Below are 26690 nucleotides of genomic sequence, written 5' to 3'. Positions count from 1 at the left end.
GTGGGGGCAAAGACCATGATCCATACAAGTGCAAATTAGAACCACGCTGTGTTAGCTGTAGTGATCCACACCCCTCTTACTCTTATTTCTTGCCCTAAAAGGGTGGAGGAGAAAGAGGTGCAATGCTTAAAGATTATAAATAATTATCCTACCCAGAGGCTTGAAAATTGTCCCCAACTCCATCTTGGACATGTTGCTGCACTCCATTCTACTGCCACAGTGGGAGTGTAGACAGACTTCTTCATGTCTCAAGCAGAGTTGTTTACAAAAAGATCTGAAGAATTTTTTGCCCAACCTTAATGAATTAAGTTGAATAATCTATGTCTACATCCATCTCTGTTCCTACCACTCCTTCCAGTGATTGCATGATTTCACTTTCTTTGGATTTTGGTGTAAAACAACTAATTGTTCACTCACTCAGTTGCTAGAATCTTTGTTTACAGACAAAGACCTGCCAATCTGACCCAGGGTAGGATCCATGAAGGTTAATAGATGTTTGTCTAATAAAGAAAAAAAATGTGGTTCAAAACATAAGGGGCCTGGCATGGCCGAGCGCGTAAGGCGTGCGACTCGTGATCCGAGGGTTGCGGGTTCGTGCCCGCGTCGTGCTAAACATGCTCGCCCTCCCAGCCGTGGGGGTGTATAATGTGACGGTTAATCCCACTATTCGTTGGTAAAAGAGTAGCCCAAGAGTTGGCGGTGGGTGGTGATGACTAGCTGCCTTCCCTCTAGTCTTACACTGCTAAATTAGGGACGGCTAGCACAGATAGCCCTCGAGTAGCTTTGTGCGAAACTCCAAAACAAAACAAACTAAACCAAAACATAAGGGCTTTCCACCACATTCTTCTCCTTGTAAATATAAATGGCCACTCTGATCCAGTGGAACTGTCAGGGTTTCCATTCAAATATAGATGACGTTAAGGTTTTAATTCATTTTTTACCATCCCGTGCTTCTCTCCTTACAGGAAATGTGTCTGAAACATGCTGATACAGTTACTCTTTGGCAATTTTCTTTATATAGAAATGACTGGTTGTGTGATGGATGAGTGCATGGTGGACTGGCACTGCTGGTTTATCAGCATGCTCTCACCCTGTCTTTGTTGCTTGATACACCCTTGGAGGCTGTAGACACCCTTATTTTCTTGGGTTGTACCACCACTGTTTGTTCTCTCTACATGTCTTCTGGAGAGACCTATGATCAATCAGACCTTGATGCTCTTGTTGAACTGTTTCTGTCTCCTTTTTTTAATTTTGGGGATTTTAATGGACATAATCTCCCTTGGGATGGTGCTGATATTGATAGGAGGGATTGTTCCATAGAGCACATACTCTTTGATCACAACCTCTCTCTCTTAAATACTGGTTCTTATACTTATTTTCATGCACCTAATCACTCTTTTACTGCTATTGATCCTTCCATCTGCTCCCCTTCACTTTTCTCTTACTTTTCTTGGAGGATTGACAGTAACCCACAGGGTAGTGATCATTTGTCCTATCATTTTGAAAGAGACTGGCTGTGGTTGATGCCACATTGCATGTCAGTTGTCAAGCATGAGGTTTATTGAATGGCAGCTACAGACTTCTCTCAATCACTTACTGAAGTGGATCACAGCAAATGGTTTTACTTGTTCTTGGTCCAAAACTGCATGAATGCACTTCTGCTGCTGACCCAGATCTTGAGTTTCATTTCTGAGAAGGTGCTTTCAGTGGTTTCTAAGACAAAGTTCTCTGACTGTAAGCTAACCTTTATACCACACATCGAGCAATTACATGTCAAGTGTACAAGGGCATTGAATATCTTCTGTGTCATCTCTTCCACCGCTTGGGGAATGGATTAGTGTTTTATGCTAAAAATCTTATTGTGTCCTTATTTGATCAAAACTGGACTATGGGTCTCTGGTCTAGGGCTCTACCAGGATCTTGGACTTGAAGATGTTAGACCTTGTTCACCATCATGGGCTTTGGCTCTGCACAGGGGTCTTCTGCACTTCTCCATTTCAGAGTTTGTACACTGAGTCTCATGATCCACTTTTGCCATTTGTAACTGTCTTCACTGTATGTTTCAAAACTTTGGTCCATGCTATAGCATCCCACCTGGGGTTGTATTTTCTTTCCTCAGTGGGCCATGTTTTTTCAGAATAGACAGTCTGCCATTGTTCCTTTGGGCCTTCATATCCAAGTGCAGTTGGATGAATTGGGTCTGTCCTTGGATAACCTAGCTGTATCCACTGATCAGTCCATCACACCATGGCTGATTACCATCCTCAAATGTGACCTTTTTTGAGTCGTCTGAAAAAGGTGGATACTCCTATTTGGAAGTATTGCCTTCTATTTGCCAATTATCTCTCAAACCATCCTCCAATTTCCATTTATACAGATGGTTCAAAATCAGGTAACTCTGCAGGCTCTGCCATGTTTTTGATTCAGTTGTTGTATACAGAATCCTCTCTACAGTTTCTGTGCTAACTGCTGAATTGTATGCCATTTCTCTTGCTCTGGATCACATAGAAGCTATGCAGTACATGAACTGTGCTATTTATACTGACTCGCTTAGCTCTCTATTGACCCTGGAATTGCTTTATGTTAGTTCTCACACTGTTCTTGTTGACATTCAAAACATGACTGGTTCATTTCTCTGTCATCTGTTTCTATCCAGTTCTTCTGGATACCAGGCCATGTTAGTAATTGCAGGAATGAGCTCATTGACTTTGCAGCTAAGTCTTTCTGCTCTGTAACTAATACAGCTGGTCCTGTCCCATACATGGACTACAGTCCTGTATTCAAGGTTCAACTCCTTGCCGGTTGGCAGTCAACTTGGAGTGAGCAATGTGATAACAAGCTTTTCCAGATCAAATCTTCTATTGCTTTTTTTGCTGTCTTGCTTCTGAACTCATTAAGAAAAATTAGGGAAGTTTAAAGAACGAGAAGGCTTCTAGGCCAGATAATATTTCCTCAAAGGTTTTGAAGGAGATATAGATTGAATATGTGAACCACTTACTACTATTGTTTGTCAGTCTGGGCAGGTACCAAAAGATTGAAATTAGCTAATGTAATTCCTCTTTTTAAGGGAGGTGATGAAAATTGCCTCAGCAATTATAGACTTGTTAGTCTATCAGTTGTGGGAAAAGTTGTGAAAAGTCCTGTTAAAAGATGCTTTGCAAAGTCATTTAGCAAAGTTTAGAATTTTATTAGATATTCAATCTTGCTCTACAGATCTTATAACCTTCTTTTGAAAAGGTTACTGCTTTTGTAGATGAAAGTAACGATGTAGATTTTGTGTATCTGGATTTTTGGAAAACATTTGAAAAGGTGCCACATAAAAGGCTTGCAAAAAAAATTCTCTTTATAAGTGTGAGTGATGAGTTAATAAATAGGATAGAAGAGTGGCTGAATGGAAGAATTCAAAAGTTTGTCACAAATGGAGTTCACTCAAACTGGATTAACCATTTTGCTGAGGGTCATGTTGTTGTGTTTGTAGACTTGCATTCAAAATTTTATTGAAATACTATATTATGAATTTGTGTCAATAAGTTTGGAATCAAATTGTAGATTATAATTCAAACTTTGATATTATATATGAGCTTATTTCTTAGTTTAAAAGTGAATACTAAAAGAACACATCTAAGTATAGATTTTAGTGAGTCCTGGTATGATGAATGCAGCAATGTTTAAAATTAGATGTTTGTGATGTTAAAATACTGAGTCTGTAGCTTTGTACAAATTAGGAATTCAAATTACTAATATTGATAAGCTAGTATATAAATTAAGAACATCAAATCTTTTTATTTTGCTGAGATATGACTTATGTACTGAATAAAATGTGATGGCCCATTCAACTCTTTCCTTTTTATAATGTTTTTAATAATTTTTTAAGTAGTAATAACACCACATAACACAAATTTTGTTCCTGGATAATATGTATTATTTCTTAATTACTTATGTTGTAAAAGTACAGAAAATGGCCATTATTCCCTTCAAACTTTGCTTTTGTGTCCTGGATAATGAAATTTAGAAAGTAACCTATTTTCTATGTAAAAATGGGCAAATTTGCACATTTTCATTTATGTAACATATGAATAAAACAACATAAATCAAGATTTACATGTATTTATACTAAAGTTATACAAAAATGAACAAAGCTGTTTGGAAGTGAGTAGCTTTTTGAGATTTGCGACTGTAATGTAAATCACCTTCACATATCAGTCCCCAAATATAGTCTCTCATTATGTTTTCATTATATGCTTCTTGGTTGTGGTGTTTAAAGTCCAGTATATCTTGGTGGAAGCACTCACCTTGCTCCTCTGAGTATGCTCCCATGTTTTCCTAGAATTTATGAAGATGAGCATCAAGGATATGGACTTTCAGGGACATCCTGCAGCCCATTTTGTCGTAATTCTTCACCAGAGCTTCAACCAATTCCACATAATTTTTGGCCTTGTGATTGCCCAAGAAGCCCTAAAACCACTGTGACAAAGCTGCCCCAAGCCTTTTTTTTCCTTTCTACTGAGCTTCTTGGAGAATTCTATGCACTCCAGGATTTTCTTTATTTGATGTCCAACGAAGACACCAGCTTTGACCTTTGCCTTAGACAGTTTAGGGAAGAAGTCTTGAAGGAATTTGAAGACTGCAGACTCCTTATAAAGTGCTGTGACAAATTGTTTCATAAAACCCAATTTTATGTGCAATGGTGGGAACAATGCCTTCTGGAGGTCCACTAGTGGCTCACACTTGACATTATGCCTCCCCACAGAGAACTTGGTTTGTTGTGGCCAGTGCTTCCTGTTGTAGTGTGCTGCAGTGTCCCTGCTGTCTCAAAGGCAAAGATAACAGGGAAACTTGATAAAGCCTTCCTGGATACCAATTAGGAATGCCACCATTTTGAAGTCTCCGATAACCTCCCAGCTATACTCATCATACTTCAAAGCTTCTAGCAAGGTCTTGACGCTGTTGTATTCCCCTCTGAGGTGCACCGAATGAGCCAGGGGAAGAAGCAGATACTTATTCCTGTTATGGAGAAGCACAGCTTTGAGATTTCTGGATGAGCTATCAATGAAGAGGTGCCACTCATTTGGGTTACAGGCAATTTCAGTTGCCTCACATAGACCAGATAGGTTGTGGCAGAAGCAGAGCCAATCTTGATGAGTTAAGAAGCTTGAAAAGTGTCAGTGACACTTCCTCTGACTTGCTACTTGCTCAATTTCATCTAACAAATCCCACTCCTTGAGCCTAGATGTCAAAAGCTCGGCATTCGAAGTTGTTAGACCAAGATCTCTGATCAAGTTTCTTTGGTTGGGGTAGTATAGGTTTTTTTCACCAGTTGCACCTCTGAAATTGTAATCTGTATCTTCAATGTCTGCCTCCTCTTCTGATTTGCTGCTTTCTTCTGAGGATGGCTGCTTTCTCTAGCAGTGGGTACAGGGAGCTCAGGGCAGTGTGGCACTGGGGCGAGAAAATTCTTTCAGTTACTCAGCACTGAATCTACCTGGAATGTTCTGGAAAATAGGTAAGTTTAAAAATTTCATTATCCAGGTCACAAAAGCAAAGTTTCGAAGAGAAAAATAGGTCTTTTTTTTTCCATTTACTTTAGGCATAAGCAATTGGGAAACAACACTTTATGCCCACGAACAAGAAAAATAAAAATTTTGTTACAAAGTGCAATGTATAATAATTGAAATGTGACTGTATATTACAAAATATTATTGCACTAAAACATAACCAAGACAGGGAACACCGAAGGTCAGTGTCATATTACTGGATGTGTTATGGTGAATGCACATGTACCTCATCAATTCAAGTGTTGTAATTTTAGCTAGGCATGAGTGGAAACATTATGAAACTTAAGCTACTTAGACTAAATATTTGTATTTTTGTGTTATTATATGTAGTCATTTTAGCATGAAAAAAGTATGATTTATATTTATTTCCCAATTTTTTTACAATGGTTACAAGATTGGTTAAGTGACAGACCTCATATAGTTATAGTATAGAAAATAACATATATAGTCTCTCTGAAAACAAACAGTTAAATGTATTTAGGAGGTTTGAGATTATGTAAATAATATTTGAGATTTTTGGGACGAATAATAGTTTTTTTATTAATAGAACAAAATTACTTTGCACTCTTATTAGTAACAAAACAGACTTTATTTTCACAAACACATCTTTGGTTGAAATATTTCGTTAACAATTTGATTTTTTGAATACAAAATACTTGTACTCTTTACTTAAAGTCTACCAGATCTTGTGAAGGTATACACTTGTATCTAAAGCTATAATGCAAATACTTAAGGTATGCAAATGTATAGTGTATATTATACTGAGTCTGTAGCAAAAGGGTTAATGTCACAAGTGGAAAACTTCAGGGCTCTGTCTTTAGGACAATTGCTCTTTTTTATTTACATCAATGATATAGATGAAGGAATAGTCAAAACATTACTTTAATTTGATGATAATATTAAGGTTTTGGATGTTAGCCGTGAATGGGATTTAGATTATTTATTGAATTAGGCAATAAATGGTGGACAATAATTACAGTAAATGCAAGTTAATGATGTGGGTTATCATAATTTAAATTATAAGAATAATTTGGTTGGGAATAACTTTAATAGTGTTACAAAAGGAAAGGATCTTGATGTAAAAGCTGATCAATGTCTAAAGTCAGCCAAACAGTGTGCTTGTTATTTGTGGTAGAATAAATAGGATTTTAGGTTGTATCCACAGAAATATTGAATACAACCCTAAAGCTTTAAGGTTCTAGTTTCATTGGTTAGGCCACATTTGAAGTATTGTGCTCTCTTGGGCTTCGTATCTTAGGAAAGACATTTTGTTGGAAAGGGTTCAGAGAAAGGTTACTAGAATGGTGCCTGGGATGGAGGGGTTGTCATACAAGAAGAGGCTGAACTTTTTCAAATTGTTTTCTTTTCAAGAAAAGATTTGGCTGATCTCATTGAGGTGTTTAAGATTGGGGACATAAGTATAAATCTTGGAGGGTAGGAGTCATTCTGCAAAGACAAGTTTGTTTTTCTAATGGTGGTTGGTCTTTGGAATGGGTTACCTTCAGATGTTAGAGGTGGTAAACTTAAATGAGTTTAAGAAAAAGTTTAGTAAGTATATAAATCATAAGATAATCTTTTAAGTTATTTTTTTTCCAAGTTAATTTTGTTTAAAGTGTGAAACAGCTGAGATAGAACAGTGTTGTCCCAATACCTTATGTCAAGCTTTTATCCCATTTGACACAGCTTAAAATTATGGTCATTGATTTATTTTAATCCTTCTTTCTGACAAATTTTGTAGGCATTTTTAGAACATTCTGATACAGTAATATATTTTTGATGGTAGTTGTATATTTTAAGTTATGTATTGTCATTATTTCAATTATTTCATATATTAGACTTTCATATTCACTGCATTTACTTTATTTCTTGGAGTATATAACTTGCATTTATATGTTGTACTTCTTTGCTGTTTTCTCATTTTAGCACTCTTTGATTTAATATTTTATTCTTTCTAACCAACGAAATTACTTCAAATGAAAATAATGTTGAATGAGATAAATTTATGAATAAATCATTGCATCATTTTCTTTTTTTAATTCTTGTTTATTATTTATAGGTAAAAACCAATGTCAGCACCATTATCACATCAGAAACCTGTTCTAGCATCTTTTACGAGTGGAGAGTTGTTTGAAATTCCTAAACATGATATAGTGAGTAATATCTGTTAACATTTGAAAACTGGACTATATAATTCGTTCATGCTTGAAACTTTGTTAGCCAGAGTATGTCAGTATTATTAAGATCTTTTATCATTTTAAAATACAGAAAAGTTGCTTTGATGTGTGCATATATATATATGCATATATATATTAACCATCTTTCCCAGGCAGGTCAAAGTACATATGCAACAACTTCTTAAAGAGTTGCATTTAAATTCAGTTTAACTCCACTGTCATCACAGTATATGAGTAAATGTGGCATCCACACATAAGTAGTAAATCAATTTTAAATATGTTAGTTTTAAATTCTTAATTTTCTGATGAAATATCTAAAAAAACCTTAATCACTCCAGATATAAGAATTGTGACTTTTGCTGTGCATGTCTTCCTTATTTTCTAATTTATTTACTACCCTCTGAGAGTATAGAATTTAGTGTAAATTACTTTCTATAATAATTATTACTCAGGCAAAGCATAATTTTTATAATCTTCAATCTTTGTTCACAGAGCCATAAACTAGAAAACTAAACCTACTTGCTGTGCCTACATGTTATATCCTCTCTTATACAGATTTTCAATAATTCTCTCTGACATTTAAGACTATATTATTTATAACCAATAGAAGGTAATAATTTAGTCTATCAAATGATTTATATTAACATTATTTACTGTATAGAAAATTGTCTATTTCACTTCCAGTTCAAACTGTATTTTCACAAGAAATACATTGATAGGTTTAGCTGAAATTTCAATGATCCTTATTGCACAGTTAGAAAACCAAAAACATTATGATAGTTAGAGGATATTGTCTGTTTTTTGTGTTATTATTCTGTGTATTTGTTTAAGGAAATAATTATTTAGTATAATAGTATTATTAATTACAAAATTGGGGTTAAAATGTCATTGACAATTGACAGCAAAAGTATAGATGACCCAGGTAAGAACTATGTTTTTGGTTCTCTTGCATAATTTTTAATTATTGTATGAAAAGTAAATGTAAAAATTAGAAACTTATTAAGTAATATAAGAAAAATAACAGTGCTCAATTTTAAAGAAATTTCCAGGTTGTCTGGAAGGTTGTATTGGTTGTTCAAGAAAAATACACAAATCTTCAAAAAAGGTACAATTACAAAAATATTTATGTAAAAATATCCTAAAAAGATGCAGTTACAAGAAATTTGATGTTTTTATGTCTTATTTATTTTTAAAAAGTACAATTAAGGTTTAGTTGGCAGTTAGACATCTTTTTCAATTAATTTGTGATTCTTAATTGTCCAAAATCTTTTGCAGAAAAATGAGCCAAGACCATACTAATAACACATAGCATTTTAAGGAAACAAACAATCAAAGACCTATAAAACTTAAACAGACAGTAAGTTTGGCTAATCACGTTCAATGTTTTCATTCTAACTATCCTGGTCTGTTTGCCAAGTACAGTTACAGCATGTATAAGACTAGACTCAAACATACCACTATACCATAATATGTACACAATGCCTGAGTGCATACACTGCTGTTATGTATTGTTATTCATACTCCTACATTGCATTGACCTGGAGAGAGACAAAGCTAGTCTCATTTTATTTATTGTTATTCTGTTTTAGAATGATCAGAGCTACATAAAGTTATGCTCTGTATAATATTTGGAATTTTCATGCTTTTTCTTGGTGACTAGGTCTCTCTTAATTTCCAGACACAATTAGTCAGGTCTGTGAAACATTGGCATTAGGTTTATGTGTGTGTAATCAAAAGGGAGATAGTATTTCCACTGTGATGATTAATGATGAAAATTTGTAGTTTTGATTTTTTTTGTGAGTGTTTTAGTTTTGAACAAATGATTACCAGTAAGAAGTTGAGACAACTATGTTAGTTTTATTGTTATAAGCATCTGTATTAGAAATTAATTGCACTAAATGTCTGTGTTGTTGGTGTTTATTTTTGTTGGAAGTTCCTGGCTGTTGATATGTATAGATACAAACATCACACAATACAATTTGTGGTAATACTTTTGTTTTGAGTTTATTTACTGATATATTTTTTTTTCATTGCTTGAATGTTGATTTTAAATAGTAAATGTTTTTCACTAGTAAAACTTTGTACTTGAGAATTGATCACATTGGTGATCAAACTGTTGTGCTTGTTTTAAAATTAAGTCTTACTTACTGTAAAAGCTGTAACTTGTACAAAAAAAAAGTTTTATGTAACTAACTGAAGTGTGTACACTGTATAGTTACTATACACAGTCATTCATGCTCAGTTGAATTCCATACAAAATTTACATGCTGTATATCCATGATAGAAAGTTTAGTAACATAAACAATCTTTTTAGCTTATTACAAAAGCAAACATTTCCTAATATTTTGTAGTCCCTTTGGTGGATTGTACCAACATTTCTCTTGTATAAAGTACAATATTCTTTAAATTAAAAAAAATGAACCAAAAGATATTTTTGTTGGTGGTAAGATTTTTGAGTTTATAGTTGGAGAATTTACCAATGATTTTGGCCAAGGATCAGAGTCAACATTAAATGTGTAGTGTGGACATGGATAAGTGTACAGTAGACTATGATACTGTTTTGAGTAAGGGTCTGTTTTAGGGAACTATTTATCCATCAGAAAACACATTCATTACATTTTACTGAAATCAGCGCAGGAAAAAGATCATAGGAATTAAAAGTTAGATTCAATGCTGCTTAAATGATAGAAGTAAGAGAATTATTAAATTTAACTTTATGGTTCTTATGAGAAGAGTGGTTTGGATATACTAATATTGTATGATAATGGTACAGCTTGTGCTAAATTTCTTGCTATCATAATTGATAAAAAGCAGTGATACTCAGAAAGGGGGTTCAGAATGTAAATTACATTTGTATTTTTAAGTGACTGGAACATGTGTAGCTGGGAGAGATAATGTAATTCTGCACTCTAGGTGTAGTAGTGAATTAAATCTCTGCCATGCACGAGGAATCTTAAACACATCCAATAATTTGCTTGGAGTGTACATATTAGTGGTAAGATAAGTTCTTTTGGAGCAAATGGTGCCACTAGTATTAATGGTAGATACATAGGGGGATAGTGGTGGTATTTCAAAAGTTTCATGTTTCTTAGGTTTGTTTAAAGATTTAAACACAATATCCAACTATTTACCAAATGTGTTTTTCTTTTTTAATTTTATTCCAACAGTAATTAAAAATGAAAATAAGCAATGTAATTAACAGATGAATATTAAGTTTAAATCTATATATAAATCTAAGAAGAATGAAACTTTTAAAGTAATGTATCTATCTATTAATAAATTTAACTTCAACCTTACAAATATGCAAATTATTGTGCTATACTTAGGCTTTTATTCTGCTGTAACTTCAAAGATTATACTCATTAATCCTTTTGTGAAAGGTCAGGCATCAAAGGCCATGTTGTTGTGATTGTTAACTTGCATTCAAAATTTCAGTGTAATACTATTTTATGCTAATAAGTTTGAAATCAAATTGTAGATTATAATTCAAACTTTAATATTATATGTGGGATAATATCTAAATTAAAAGTAAATATTAAAAGAACACATCTAAATATAGATTTTAATGAGTTATGTGGTATGTTAAATGCAGAACTGTTTAAATTTAGATGTTTGTGATGTCCAAATACTAAGTCTGTACTTTCGTACAAATTAGGAACTGAAATTATCAATGTTAACAAACTAGAATGTAAAATAAGAACCTTGCATCTTTTTATTTTGCGGAGATATGGCTTATATACTAAATCAAATGCAATGGCCGTGTTCACCTCTCCATTTTTGGAAATGATTTCTTATATACACTTATTTCAATATATGATGTGAATAACCAATAGAATAGCTTAGAATATCCTCTTACTCATGATTTTATTAGCTATTTCAATCTATTAAAAGGCTACTATATTCCTTTTGAACTAAGATTGCAAGGCAGTAGGTTGTGTCTAGTCTGCTCCAAGTTTCTTATGTTTTTAAACTTAAATACAACTTCATTATTAAACTTGATAAATTATAGTGATATTCTGTGGTATTGACATAGTAATTTATGACTTTTTGGTTACTTAACTGTATAAGTAAAACTTTAAACAAATATTTTGTTTCATATCTTGCATGTTCAAAATTTTTAAAAGCTTATCAACCTATGTCTAACAGCAACTGTGTTCAAAGGTCATAGCTAGATGAGACAATTGTTTGCTTTACTTCCTTATTTATTGTTCTGTATTTTAAGAAAAAGAAGTTTAATAACTTATTTCTAAATAGTAATAATATGTTTAATATATAGTAATTGAAATATGACTACATATATTACAAATTACTGGTCCACCATAATATGGCCAAGACAGGGAAGACTAAAGGTCAGTTGCATATTATTGGATATGTAACATAAGTGCACGTGCATTGCATCAGTACAAGGAATCTAACATTAGCCAGGCATGACTGGAAGGTCAATGTAATAATAAATATAAATACATATATGGATATATAAATGTTATGAGACTTAAGCTACTTAGACTAAACATTTGTATTTTTGTGCTATAAGTCGTAGTCATTCCAAATTTTAAACAAGATAATAATGATAACTGCAGACAAAATATATGAAAGTTGTATCAGAAATGAAATGGAATAATATTGAATAAAATAAAGCTAGCTTTGCCTCTCTCCAGGTAAACACAAACTATAAATATAAACAATATTACTTGTCAGCAGTGTGTGTGTGTGTGTGTGTGTGTGTGTGTACATGTGTGCAGCACCAGGGCATTGTGTATGTGTGTAATTATATATAGTTAATGCAGGGTCTCTTTCTTTTTTCCCATGTCCTTACCATTTTGATCCATTCTTTCTGGTTACATTGGGCACCTAAGCATCCAGTACTTTTGGATTGTGTTACATTAATATGATATTTTATTATCTTCCTTTATCCATGTTTGAGCCCATGGTGTAGTTGTACTTGTGAGAGTTTTAACGCAAGTTTAGTTTTATCACAGGCTGTATTTGGTGGGCAAGTCAAACTGGCTAGAATATAAACAATGAACATGTTTGGCCAAAATTGTTGTTTGTTGAAAACCAATACATCCTTCTGGAAAACCTCTGATACAGGTCAAATTGTTTAAAAGACAACCAAGGAATTTCCTTAAAATGAAACCATGTTCTCTTGTTAATAGCTTTAGCTAGAACTGTTATATTTGAATGTATTATTTAATGATTAAAATCTAGAATAATTTTTGCCAATTGACTAAATTTCATCAATTCATCAGGAAGTTGCTTAGAAAATAGTTAAAATAATGTAAAAAGACATTGCTTGCAGCTCTATGATGTTTACATTTTGCAATTATAACTTATTGAATCAACTCTTTATGTTGTAAGTGGAAAGCAGAGATTCTCTGATATATCTTAATTTTGCTTTTAATTTTTTTAACATACCCAATATAATTTTATTTTTGTTTTCTAAAAAGTTCTTTTGTGTGAAGTGAAACCCTGCTGCATAGTTTTGTAAAACTAAGCTGTTGTTGTTTAGAAAAGTTCTTTACATACTCACTTGTTTCTTAAATTGAGTGAAGCTACACACATTCTAAATGTGAATATAAAAATTAAGTAATGGAACATTTACCATAGTTTTATGCAATTACTGTTTACTTTCAGCAAGGACGATGTCGACCTGTTACAGAATTTGAAAAGTTAAATAGAATAGGAGAAGGTACTTATGGAATAGTTTGTAAGTACTTTTGCAAATATTTATTTAATGTTTCAATAAAATAGGGTATTGTAGTTTACAAGCTTATTTTGAAAATATGACTTACAAATTTTTCTTTTCAAATATGAGAATATATCACTAGCATAATTATTTTCCTGGGTTAATTTGCAAAGATGAAAGGTGCTTGTGAGCTCTTATATTATTAAAAATGAGTGCACAGATCTTTCTTTTAGTCCTATATTCCATTGCTGATGATTTTGGATTTAATATCTCAGGTTATGGACTATTGATTTGCATAGTAATTTCCATTGCAGGAAGTTCTGAGTCATAGACTGGTTCATATTGCCTACTTCTGTATTTTTTCTAAAGTCCATATGACCAACTTACAGGAACATTCTCCATGGAAAGCATTAGAAGATGGTATAACATGAATTCCCATTTATAATTACCTCTTGTGGAAGAAATGGCTTGCTTTATTTTGATTGATTTTAGTTTAGTGGCATCTTTATGTAGGTGTGCTATTTTCTTATAATATAGTGGTGTCAGTATACTAACCAGATATTATACAATGTTCATTTTTTCATTTACCTTACAATTAAAGGTATAAGAACTGCAATAGTTATAAACTCTGGAATGATATTTATGGCATGTTCTGGACTATATTTGCAATGCTGCATGACAGCGAGTATGACTGTGAGTTGTCCAAATTTTTGCATATGATCATATTTGTTATTGGTGAATGCTGTTTTTAAAAGTTATTCTTTTCAGCTATGTGAACATGGTTCTTGTATATCTAAATTCCTGTGATGTGTCTTTTTTACGACTCTAAGGTAGGTTCATGTTTTAACTTCAGTATACCATTGTGTTCTTGGGCCAAACAAAACCTTTTTAAAGAGTTATGGATTTTATTCTCAATGTTATTGACCTCGTGTCACGATCAGCCTGCAACAGGAAGAGTGTTTTTTACAAATAGGGATATGCTTGATGACATGTCAATTAGGAAGACCTTGTTGCTTTTAGAAAGGTACACAAAAGTATTAAAGATGCAGTGGGATCTTGACTTTATTCTAGTCAACAAGTAAACAGTACATCATTTTAGAAGTGTTAGGATGAAATACCAGATGTACCATGATGAAGAGAAAATGAAGAAAGAACAGTGTACAAAAAGATTTGTTTTTTTGTTTATTTTCTTAAAAGGTAAGCTTCATGATTTGCAGATAAGAAAAAAAAAATCAACTGTTTATAGTTTCCATAAGGAGGTTAATAATCTCTTCATAGAGGCAGAAGAGAAAAATCAATTTGTTGTGAAGTTGGATGCTCTGAGAACCAAAACACAAAAACTTAAATTGATATAGCAGATAAACTAAAAACTACATAAAGTTTCAAAATTTCGGACTGAATATTGATTAAACTTTGTTGCTGTGACGACTTCTTCAGAAAAATACTGAATGAACATAAGCAAGCTAACTAAACAAAAGAGATATTATTTCTGTTTTAAATTTTCTTAAGTTCAGATACTTTGGCTTATTTTCTCAACCAACTGTGATCACAGTACTACTTATAGATTGTTGTTAATTCCTTAAATACTGATTTTTTGCTGCATTAGTAATTAATGTTGTTTTCTTTACTAGTATATATTAGTTCTTTTGCATTCTTTTATTTCATATTTTTATTTAGTTATCTTCTCCAAAAAGGTTTAGTCTGTAAGAATATCAACATATTTCATAAAATGTAGGGAAAATAAATAACACTACAGAGTGCCATATCCAGCAAATTTTAATGAAGAAAAATAAAAACAAGCTTACAAATATTTAAGACCTAGAGATGTTAAGGGTTGACTATAAGTATTGTTATGGAGGCTAAATAATATATATATATTTTTTTGTCAGGACTGAAAGTTATTTTCAGAAGGTCATTAATTATAGTATCATATTGTATACTCTTTCTCATTGTGGGCATACTGTTTATTAATATGTATTCTTTTTTTAATTAGAAGATAATTAGTCTCATGGAAAAATGCATTTTGTCTGGAAAAATTAGGGAAACCTAAAATTTTGACCTGATATTGGATGAACCAAATGTTCTTAAGCTTGGCAGCTCAGGACCATGCTGCTTTATCTTTATGATTAGTGTCACATAACAATTTAACTCTTTTTCTCATAGTTGAAAACCTCTCTCTATTTTTCATTTAGTTCCATATTCGTGTGTGTGTGTATTAGGATTTTTTGCAAAACAGTAGTGTAGAGATAGGTTATTTTTGGAATTGCATTTTTATTAAAGAATAAAATACAAGTAAAGTTCAAGACTGAAGCTGACAGATTAGGGCTTTTCTAGTTAAAGTTGTATATAATGTCAAGTTGTAATAAAAAAGAGATATGATAGGTCATGTAATATTCAACATTAAAGTTGGGAAGAGTGAAGAAATGGACAGAAATAATTTCATGTAATATCTTAACAATGAACAAGAAGATATCTATTGTAATGTTTTTTGTTTTGTTTTTAAACATCAAAGATATTATACTGTGTATTAGTGCAGAATTCCAATTAAGCAACAATTAAGCATTATGGTTATAAATTTTAAAAGACTTAGATTTTTTAACATATAAAAATGGGGAAAAATGTATAGAAGTTTGTAATGTATTTTAATTTAACGTAATTAAATATTTTAACATTTAGATGGCTTGTGTGTATTGTTGATAAACCTTTAACACAGTGGTTACTAAACCCAGAATCATGTCAAGCTCTGGTGGGATTCTGTTTCTGATGCAGTTTCTTACCTCTTTTTACATACTAACTTCTGTTGTTCAGTGCAGCCTTCTTCATATGCTACTGACTTTGAAACTCCCACCAACCCCATTCATTGTGGTACTACTGTGTCTTCATTTTCAAATGAGCATGCAGCAACCCTCCACCATCAGTAGGAGCACAGCACACTTTTCTGACATAATTACTCCCTCTGTACTGTTCGGCTTAAAATTCACTTCTTATTTAGGTACAGTTGTGTTTGTATGCTACACAATTTTGCTCATGTTTTTAACTTTTCAAATCATTTGTTTTTTGCTTTGTTTCTTGAAGTAGTAGTTTCTTTTAGAAGACATTAAACATTTCACTTATGGTTTTAAATTAAAGTAAAGTTCGGTGTTTTTTCTGTATTCTTTATTTTTTGTGGAATAATTGCAGTTCAACCAAGAATTCTGAATTTCATGTCACTGTTGGCATTGTCATTACTACCACTGTTTCATCTATCATATCTCTAGTGTTAGATTCTACACTTTTAATTGAATAGGTCTTGAAAATTACATAATGTGACCACCTTCTCCTGAACTTGGATAAGATCTTTTCTGAAGGAGTATAGTTTTGACAATGAAAATATAGAGATCTTTTTTTTTCTCCCCCATTCTTGCTGTGCATTCCCATGTGTCACCTGCGGAAGCTACCAGGACTTCATCCTTTTTAGGCGTAATTCCACAGGTGTGTTACTTTTTGTCTGTGTCCTCATCTTATAAGACCCTGCTCCTTTCCTTTTACACACCTTGTTTTTTTTTCTCTTCTTTTTGGATATCTGACCAGTTTCAGGTATAATTTCATGCAGGATCCAGCAAGTTCCATCCACCTAGATTTTCAAATTTTTTAAAATTTTTTTATTACCAAGCAAACTTTTCTTTTCTAGGCTCATAACCTCTGGATTATTTGCAGATTTGGGGGGCCAGTCCTTATTATCCAGTTAGGTTCTCTCAAACCCAATCTTTCCAGACTCTGGCTGACACTAACCTCTACCCTTAAATTCTTGTCTGCCATGCATCTCCTAGCCAGAGTTATCTACCAGTCTCCTGTGAGGTTTTGGAAGAGACTTAACCTCATATTTTCCATGTTTATTTACAGTCCTCTCTCTTTCCAAACATGGGTCCATTGCTGCTAGGATCTTTTGGTGAGTAATGCACATTTATACTATACTGGCCTACACAGTATAGGCCAGGACTATAAAGCCAACTTTAATATCACATTTAAAGTGTGATAGTGGGGTGAGCCACCCTGCTGCTTTTTGTTTTTCTCTCCATTGCTGCTCTTTTTAACCTATCTGTTGACCACCCTCTGCACCTTGCTGCTGTTTTTCTTATGCATTATAATCTGTAAGGTGCATGTTATTTATTTAAAGAATGAATGACTGATAGAGGTATACAAAACTTTTGTTTGATGCAGGAAAGAAGTAACAACATTTCAACCTCCTTAAGTAGTTTTCTGGTTACAAAAGGAATTTGAAAGTGGTAATGTATTCTGAATCAGACTTAAAGATGCCAATTGTGTCAAAAGTGGAGTTGTCTGAAGTGCCTGGTTACCTCACCTCTAGTAGAGTGTGCTGAGTGTAAGTTGTCAAAGTGCTTGCTAACTGTAGTGATACAAATTTATTTTGAGAGCATTGTATTGATTCATAGTTGCATAAAACTCTTAAATGTTGGTAAGACATCATGCCATCTGTTAAAAGGAAGTTAAAGCAGCTTGAAAATAGGAAGGCTAAGATTGCCAAGTTAAACTACTGCATTCAACTTTTTCTCAAAGGGAAAAGCAAGGTAATTTATATTCTTTGATAAATTGTTTAGGCAGAGTATTCATGATGAAACTCTGTAAAATGGACGATGGCAACTTGAAGACTAAAGGCGGAAGACTTTCAAAATGTTGTCCTCTACACTTGTGTTGATGCAACATGCAGTTGCTCTCCATTCTACAAAATTTTATCAAGATAATTTACAATTATTATTTTAAAATATTTGTTGCTGTTTTGCTTTGGAAGGATAATACATAAACTTTTAAAGCTACTACAATTTTAGTGATTAACAAAATAAATGTTTTTTGAGACCATTTTTAGGTAGATTTGCATCAACAATAGGCAAAAATGCTATGTAAATTATATATGAATAGATCTAATTGTTGTTTATTAATTAAAACACACTTTGGTCAATTAGATAAAGCCTAAGCTAGTTTAAAATATGTCTGCTTTTTGTTCCTCTATTGAGCATTTTTAGTGGGTAGGAAGGTTAGGGTTCTTTCATCAACTGCCAATAACTTTAACACATACTTTTTGTTTTTATTCCTAAGGGTTGAAAAAAAAATCAAATCAGGGTATTTTAGAGAGTCGTTTAGAGGACAGCAAACAAAATATATATATTTTTAAAGATGGCTTTACTGAAAAGTATTTTATACCAAAATCCTTGATGTATTTTTACATATTTTCTTTGAATAGTTGAAAGTGTTTGTATCATTTAGGCAGAAACAAACAGATGTTTTTTAATGTTTGGAAAACTTTTTTTATTTTGTAATTATCTTACTTATGTTTGAAAAAAAATGCTTAGAGAAAAGCAGTCTTTGGTTTTGTGTGCCTAAATGTGTTTGCAACATTAGCTTTTTACACTATTTACATTTATATTTTGTTTCATGGTAGTATTTGCAGCTACTGTACTGGAATGTTTTAGGGGGATACTAGAATTTGAAGTAGTCATATTTTCATTAGAAAATAATTAGATTTGATTGTAATTAACACTTATATGTTCTCCATTTGTAGTGAGGGAAACTAAGCTGAGAGGACCTCTAATGTCATAATTTTATGTTGTCTCTGTAGGGCTGCTCTCAAATTATGTGCCACTTAACCTTCAAAAAGCTGTCCAATGCAGAACAATTGACTCCAAATTTTCATGAATCTCATGAAGCTAGCAAAAGTTGCACCAACACACAAGACTGGGTATGATCCCTAGTGGACTTTAAACAGACTATGGTTATAGAACAGAAGTAGAAAAGAAACAAGTGGTTGTAATATTTTGTAAACTGTGCAAGGGGCATAGCACACTTGGTTTGAATGGTAGTAGTATATGGACAGAAAAAGCGTGCAAAAGTTTTAAGTCTTGGCAAAGTTGTATGCCATCAAGAATCTGAACAGTATTATAAGTGCAATGAACTTATAAAGTGATACATAGCTGAACGTACAGAAATCATTCTCAGACAGAATCCCTCTAAACTCCAAGTAATTTGATGTTGTATGTGCTAGCAAACTACTACACGTTCTAGTGAAATGGGAATTCCACACACATTACAGTCTACGACAACTTGATTAATTTTGTGATAACAGAATTGAAAAGCCCATTCTTGCAAATCTGAGCCAAGGCAAGCATGTTACCTATAGCAGTCAAACAATAACTGTTGAGTTGCTGTCAGCTATATCTGCCAATATTAGAGAGAAGGTGTGTGTTAGTGCAATTCTAGCCTATGTGATAATGACTGATGATGCCAGGAACAGTGCCAACAAGAAACATCTGGACCTTTTGTGTGAATTATGTTGATGATGATGGTGAAGCAAATGTGGACTTTCTAAAAGATGTCAAAGCAGACAATGGGAATTCAGAGACAATATTTGCTGAGATAAAAAAATATTTCTAAGAAAGATGTGGTATTAGATTCATTTGTGGCCTCCAGTAGTGATGGGTGTGATATGATGGTAGGATGCAACACTAACATTGAACCAAGACTGAAAATTCTGAAACCTGTGTTGATTAATATACATTGCTATAACCATCACCTAGCCCTTGCTGTAAAAGACATTTTTGAAAACATCAAAGAGTTCCAAAAGACCAATGAAGTCCTTAGTATTGTGTACAGGTTCTACAAGGCTTCTGCAAACCATACATACAAGATCCCTTGAAGAAGTTCAGACCTGGCTTAAAAACAGCAACACAAAGCAACTTAAAAAGGTATCTCCCACCTTATGGCTGTCTTACCTGGAGGTTGTTTCTTCTCTCTGAGATGTCTACTCAGTGGTGTCATGGATCTTGAAAACATAGATGCTGGGGGTGAGAAAGTGCAACTGAACATGGGGCCATTTACAATGGACTTGCAAAGAAAGTTGAAATCACACTCTATGATCTACATCATCCAGTTGTGTGATGCTCTGAGATCCATCACCCAACCCTCCCTAATCTTTGAGAAAAAGTAATGTAAACATCTCAATGATCTAGTCCGAGATGGATACAACGATCTGTTCTCTGGGAAAATTGAAAACATTTGAAGGTGTTAGTCTGAGGAAAGCCAGCAAAGTGTTAAAAGTTTTCAAACATCCAATCAATTGAACATGAAATTATTTCTGTGACAATGGCTGAGGATTCATTCATTAACAGTGTAATTGAGAACATTGGAAGGTGGAGAGAGAACACTGACATTGTTGACAGTCTGTATCTGTATATACTATGAGTAGCACTTACTCAATGGTAGGAAGGGAAAGTGTTGAAATGTTCACCCTCCACTACAGCCTGATGAAGCCCTTGTCCAGTGGGACCAGCTTAAGGGAATGATCAGAGACACCAACAAGAGCAAAACAGAATTACATTCAGCTCTCCTGACAATCACACAACTGAGCAAAATGTTTAGAAATTTGTCTGTCCTTATCTGACCTTGTGATTCTGTATTACCCTGTCATGTCTACTCGATTATTCCAACACAACTCAAGATATATTTCCCTCTTCCTTGAGCCTGACTTGCATCTTTACATTGATGTTCCTCTTTTATGGTTGGAATGATTCTCGACTCCATTACTTGCCTGTCATGAGAGTGTTAGTGACTTACATTCAAATGTAGTTAAATTACATTTTGTTTATATTGTATCAGTTAGTATAGCAAAACATTGTGGCTAATAATTCATATTATAATAGAATATAAGTTTGAGTTTATAAGGCAGTATTAAAATTCTTGAATTTCCCCTTAGTATGAGAAATGTGACTTTTTTTTTCTGTAGGCATCTTCTCTTCTGTATTTAATTCACCACTCATTCAAAAAGTATAAAATTTAATGTAAACTACTCACTGTCAAATCATTACTCAGACAAAGTGTAATTTTTATAGCCTTTAATTTTGTTTGGTTACAGAGCCATCAAATATAATATCAAGACTGCTATTGCCACACCTACCAGTCACATCCTCTTTTTCAGGACTTGTTAATAGTTCTCTCTTATGTTTATTATAGAAAACCAAGGTGTTTATCTGTGAAGTAATGTATTGTATTACATTGTTTTCAGTTGCATAGTTAGAAAGCCAGAAAAACTGTGGTAATTATTGGACATTGTCTGCTGTTTGAATGTTATTATTCTATCTTCTTTGGTGCATTATTTAACTGTATACAAATTTTATTGCACTACTACCATTAATACAAAATAGTAGGGTAAAGTGTCATAAAGAACTGAGAGATAAAAATAAAAGAAAGTCCAGGAAGTACTTTATTTCTTGTTTTTCACATGTATTCTTTTTTTATTATTATGAAAGTAACTAAAATGTAAAAATAGAAATCTATAGGTTATTGAATGTTAGGTAAAATAAATAATAATAGTAGTATAATAAGGTTTCTAAAGGAATGCACACAAGCAGCTTGAAGTAGCTTATGAGTAAAGTAATTTGATAGTGTGACATAAGACTCATGTTCCCAAAGTGAATTTACAACTTATAATGGCACAAATAGTAGTTATACACTATTTAAAGGGCAATACAACAATATATAAAGGTTACATTGCCATGTTCTTTAGCTAATGTTGTAAAATAAAACCCAGTAAGAAAAAGGATGTTTTTGTTACAGAAGCTTTTACCATTGAGTTTAATTGTAGAAGCAGCCACCCCTAGCCTTACATACAAGATTATTGGAACTTGTAAGAGGTGAAAGTGTAATCCTAAAGTGTTGCTGTGTAAGTTGTAGTTGCCCCAAAATAATATTTACAGTACCAATGAAATTACTTTTTAATCTAATTAAACATATTAATTACAAACATTTCCATAAACTCAAGGATATTGAATCATGCATCAAGAAGGGAATGGCAGTAAACAGGTTAAGCAAACTGTCAGTTGAAGTAGCAAAGATAGGGGTCATACTTCTAATATAAGAAAAACTGGAAAAAATGTAGAACAACCAACTCATGAATACTTCATTGCTGCAAGTGCTGAAAGGGTTACCTAATGTAAAATAGATGTACTTTTAACTGATTTGGTTATTGAGGAAATGCTTCAACTATGTTGAACCACAAGTTTTGAAAAATTTTATTCATACATTACAGTCAAATAGAACACTTTTCCAGTTGAAAAGCATTAACATTAATAATTAATGATAAATTTATGTAGAGAAATGATGAATTTTAACGTTTTTCTTCATTTGCTTCTGTTTGTCCATTTGTGCATCTGCAGAGGGCATTTTATCAACAAGAAAAACATTTTGAAGCTAAAAAGCTAGACTGAAGGATAAAAATTTTGAAAAGTTTATACTATTGAAATTAAATAACTTAAAACAACTTTAAAATTGAACAAGTAATGTGTGAAATAATATTTGTTATCTAATATTAGCCAACTTATTCATGTATTGTTATTACTTTCATCATATTTATTTACTGTTTACCATTGTGTTGAAGTACTATCTTTGAATATATTAAAGGCTGTATTGTTAGCTGCTTTCATCTCATCACTCATAAATATGGATGGGCTGTTCTGAGAAGTCTATGCAGTGTTGTTGTAGAAATAAAGTATCACCATGTTCTAATAACTTTGTATTTTTTAATTCTTATATTACCCTTTCACACAAAAATACTGTGAGAAATATCAGATTTTAAAGTAGCAGTAATGTCACTATATTTATGTCAGGAGTAGTGCCACTGCATTTTTCATAGTATAATAGTAACAATAGTGATGCTCCATTGAAGAGGTAGCATGCACAGTTTTGGTATCTCTACATTTATAAAAACCATTCCATTCACAACACACTTTCTGTTGGTAGTATTCAAATTGGATTGGTGTTCTGTCTCAAGTAGGAATCTCATTCGAATAGGGAATTTTTATAACTTCTTTTAATTATTAATTCATTTAATTTAAAGCAAAATATTATAATATCAGGACAAACCATAATAACATGATAGTTTACATTAGGGATTTGAATTGGTTCTAACATTTGATTAAAAAGAATACCTGTCACAGTGGTTTATAGTGCTCAACTATCATGTGGAAATCTTTCATTCAAATCTCAGTCAAGTAGGGATTTTAAGTTAGTATATTTATAATAATATATTCATTTTTTTGTATATTTGATATATTTGAAGCATGCGCTTTGATTTTGAAAACAGTATTCGGAGAATTATGGATTAAGTCAAGGATAACACCATATAAGTAACAGGTAACAGTGACTGTACATCTCTAAAACAACTTAAGTATTTTTTGAATACAATAGGTGATTCTAAAATATTTGTATTTTTCACCTTAGGTAAGATATTTTTTATACAATACAATAGATGGTGCTAAAATGTTTATATTTTTCACCATAGGTGAGATATTTTTAAAACTTTAGTCAAAAACATTCATAAGCATTTTAAACCATTTGAGACCTGGGTGCTCATGTTGGACATATCTCTATTAGACCAGGCTATGTAATTTACATATGAGTAATGTCAGTTTTGTTATATTTCATTCCAAAAATAAAACTAGTGGATGACATTTGATAGGAACTTTTGTAAAGGCATGTAAATTCAGAAAAATAACCTTAATTTTGATATATTTAGTATAATACATTATCATCTTTGAATTCTTGGGAAATCACTTTAGGAAATGAATTTTATAAGAGGTCATTAAAGTACTGTTCCAGATTTGAACTTTTATATTATAGTTGATTATTTTAAAAATCTCAAAATAGGATTTTATCATTCCATAAAATGTAAATTGTGTCTATTAAAAAGAAATAATTTTAATTGTGTACTGTGCTTATGTTTTTCAAGTGATATATGGTACCAAAGGTAATATCTGTAACTAAACTAAAACAATAAGAAAGTATGTATTTTTTTATTCTTAAATCAGGGTTTTAGTATAAGTGGGCTGGGATTCTTTTACAGTAGGTGTTTCTGACTTGTTGGCAATAAATTGAAAATAAATGGACAGCATACAATCAAGTTGTTTTAAAATAATATATTCAAAACAAGTTAAATGTATGTACAAAAAGTTTTTATAGGATATAAGAGTTGTATCTAACTCTAAATAATTCTCCTTTTCTTATCACAAGTCTACACAGGCTGATTTAAATACTTCAAAATCCAATTGACAAGGTGTATTATTTTTTATGTTATGTTTATTACTATATAATCTGTGATAAGTTCACTTATGTTTTTCTGTGGGTTACCACAGTTGTATCCAGACCTTTTTTAAATAATTATCTTCTTTTCATCAAAGTCCACACTGATGGGGTCAGTTATCTTAGAATACACTGACAAGACAAATTCTTCTTCTTGACTCCTTTAAACAATGAAACTGGCTTCAAAATATCACCCATTAAGATTAAGTTAACAATCATACAGATAACTTTCACTAACTTATTTTGTTTGTTACCACAGTTGTATCAAGAACTTTAAACAACTGTCTCCCTTTTTTTAATCAAAAGTCCACACAGTTAATTTAGAATCAAATTGACAAGATAAGTTATTTTTCCCATCTTTGTTGTTACAGTACTCTATAGAAATAAACATGCCAACTAACTTCATGTTTACCTCTACTAGCTAACTTTCTTCTATCTTAACATCTTTAAAAGTCACCCATCATGGCTAAACTGCAAATTGATGTGTCTAATTATCTCTTATTTAAATTGCTTTATTCTGTCTGTACGTATTTATAACATGACATAATGTAGAAATCTCTAGTCCTCTAATAGCAATAATGTTACACATATATAGAAAATTTGGAAGCTTTAAGCTAGGTGATGTCAGCAATATCACTAAAGCCTAGTGCAATAATTAAAACTGCATACTCAATGTACGACTCGCAATGAGCTACGTAATGAAACTTGTCATAACAATCACTTTTAAAATAATTACTTTAACACTTTTGTTATGAAAATTAAATAATCATTAAGTATTAGACCATTAAATGAACTAAATAACTGTTACATTAAGTAGTCCTATGTATTCAACTGATGAGTTTTCATATCTATATATGTATGTATAAAACATTTTAATTTTTTTTTATCTTTATGCTTCATTGTACCTGTAATTTTGTTTACACCAATGGAACCATGACATTAACAGTGTGAATAGTTACTCAATTTCATATCTAAGACCTGCTCAGGGCAGTTTTTTTATCCCACTGACTGTAGCGTAATTGTATTTGAATATTACTGTATAAATGATAGTAAGAAAGTACATATATGTTGTTGGCTGTACTGTACTTGAATACAATGTGTTTTATCCTCTACAAAAGTTCATTTTAACAAATGTTCTTGTATGTGGTTTCACAGTATAAAGTAAAACTTAATATATCACCAGTAGTGAATGTATATCAAAGTTTACATTATAGGAAATTTGTATAACTCTCATCTGAACCATAGCTATAAGGTACATGCTGTAATAAGAGTTTACTAAAAACATATATACCATAAATTACAAAGAATGTGACTTTCCATCAGTTAAAAGATTGTGTCACTATCTTCTCATTATAACTGCTCAAAGGCGAGATCTGTATTTAATTAGAACTTGAAACTAGAGCTCTTGCAGCATAGGATTGTGCAGTGTATATGGTATTCCAAAGTGTCTGCAAAGCACTACATCCTTTTGGGACACAAGTGTATTTAGTATTACATTATTTTAGTAAAAAATTAAAGTTTTTTTTAGTAGTGCTTTGTTATTTATAACATCTTACATTTTTAATAGTTTTTTTTACACCATCACTCAACATTTGTATTTAGGTTTCATTTTGTGCATAATTAATATTTGCATAAACTTATTTGACTTTGTATACAATTTAGAAAATAGAAATTCACATTTTATGTACCTCAGGTATCATGGCTTTACTTATTTAACATTAATGTGCAAATATTTCATAATATATTTTTTTATACAAATTTTGAGTTTAAGTTTTTTCTTAAGAATAAGCAAGGACCACATGCAGTAGTCATGTTAGTGAAATACTGAACAAAGATTGAACATTATATTGCTCATATAATGAATAATTTTTGGAAAGCATGTTCATTCAATATTTGTTTGTATTTAATTTTAAGAAAAAATTCAGTCGGCATTTACTATCATATGACTAGCAGATAGTATCTCTGTAATTGACATGGCTGTTTCCACACCATTTACAACCACAAAAACCATTACCAGGTGTAATTCTGTCCTTGCACCTGGCTCTCACTTGCTGGGTTTACTCATGATAATCCATTGAACTATCTCTCACATACTTTGGTGTTCTCACCAGTGTGTATTTCTTCTTCCCCTCATTATTCAGGAAATTCCAT

General features: G+C 32.2%; 1 protein-coding gene across 9 annotated transcripts in view; it reads left to right on the top strand.

Moving 5' to 3' along the window:
- The window catches only part of Cdc2rk (cyclin-dependent kinase 10), a 124450-nt gene that overhangs the window by 2639 nt on the left and 95121 nt on the right, over positions 1-26690 (top strand). For 7 of the 9 annotated variants that reach the window (XR_013031642.1, XM_076514923.1, XM_076514918.1 and 4 more), the window contains exons 2-3: positions 7612-7705; positions 13364-13436. Coding sequence is in view for 6 of the 9 variants with exons in the window: in XM_076514923.1 (XP_076371038.1) it covers positions 7622-7705; positions 13364-13436 (157 nt within the window). In the remaining 3 variants the exon portion in view is untranslated. Of the gene's footprint in view, positions 1-7611; positions 7706-13363; positions 13437-17666; positions 17779-26690 lie in introns of those variants that run through there. The other 2 variants (XM_076514925.1, XM_076514924.1) reach the window with 2 other exon arrangements.

The sequence above is a fragment of the Tachypleus tridentatus genome, chromosome 7 (genome assembly GCF_004210375.1).
Source record: "Tachypleus tridentatus isolate NWPU-2018 chromosome 7, ASM421037v1, whole genome shotgun sequence".
In the NCBI taxonomy this organism is placed as follows: Eukaryota; Metazoa; Arthropoda; class Merostomata; order Xiphosura; family Limulidae; genus Tachypleus; species Tachypleus tridentatus.
Note: the sequence above shows the minus strand (reverse complement) of the source record. Positions and strands in the feature narration are given on the sequence as shown.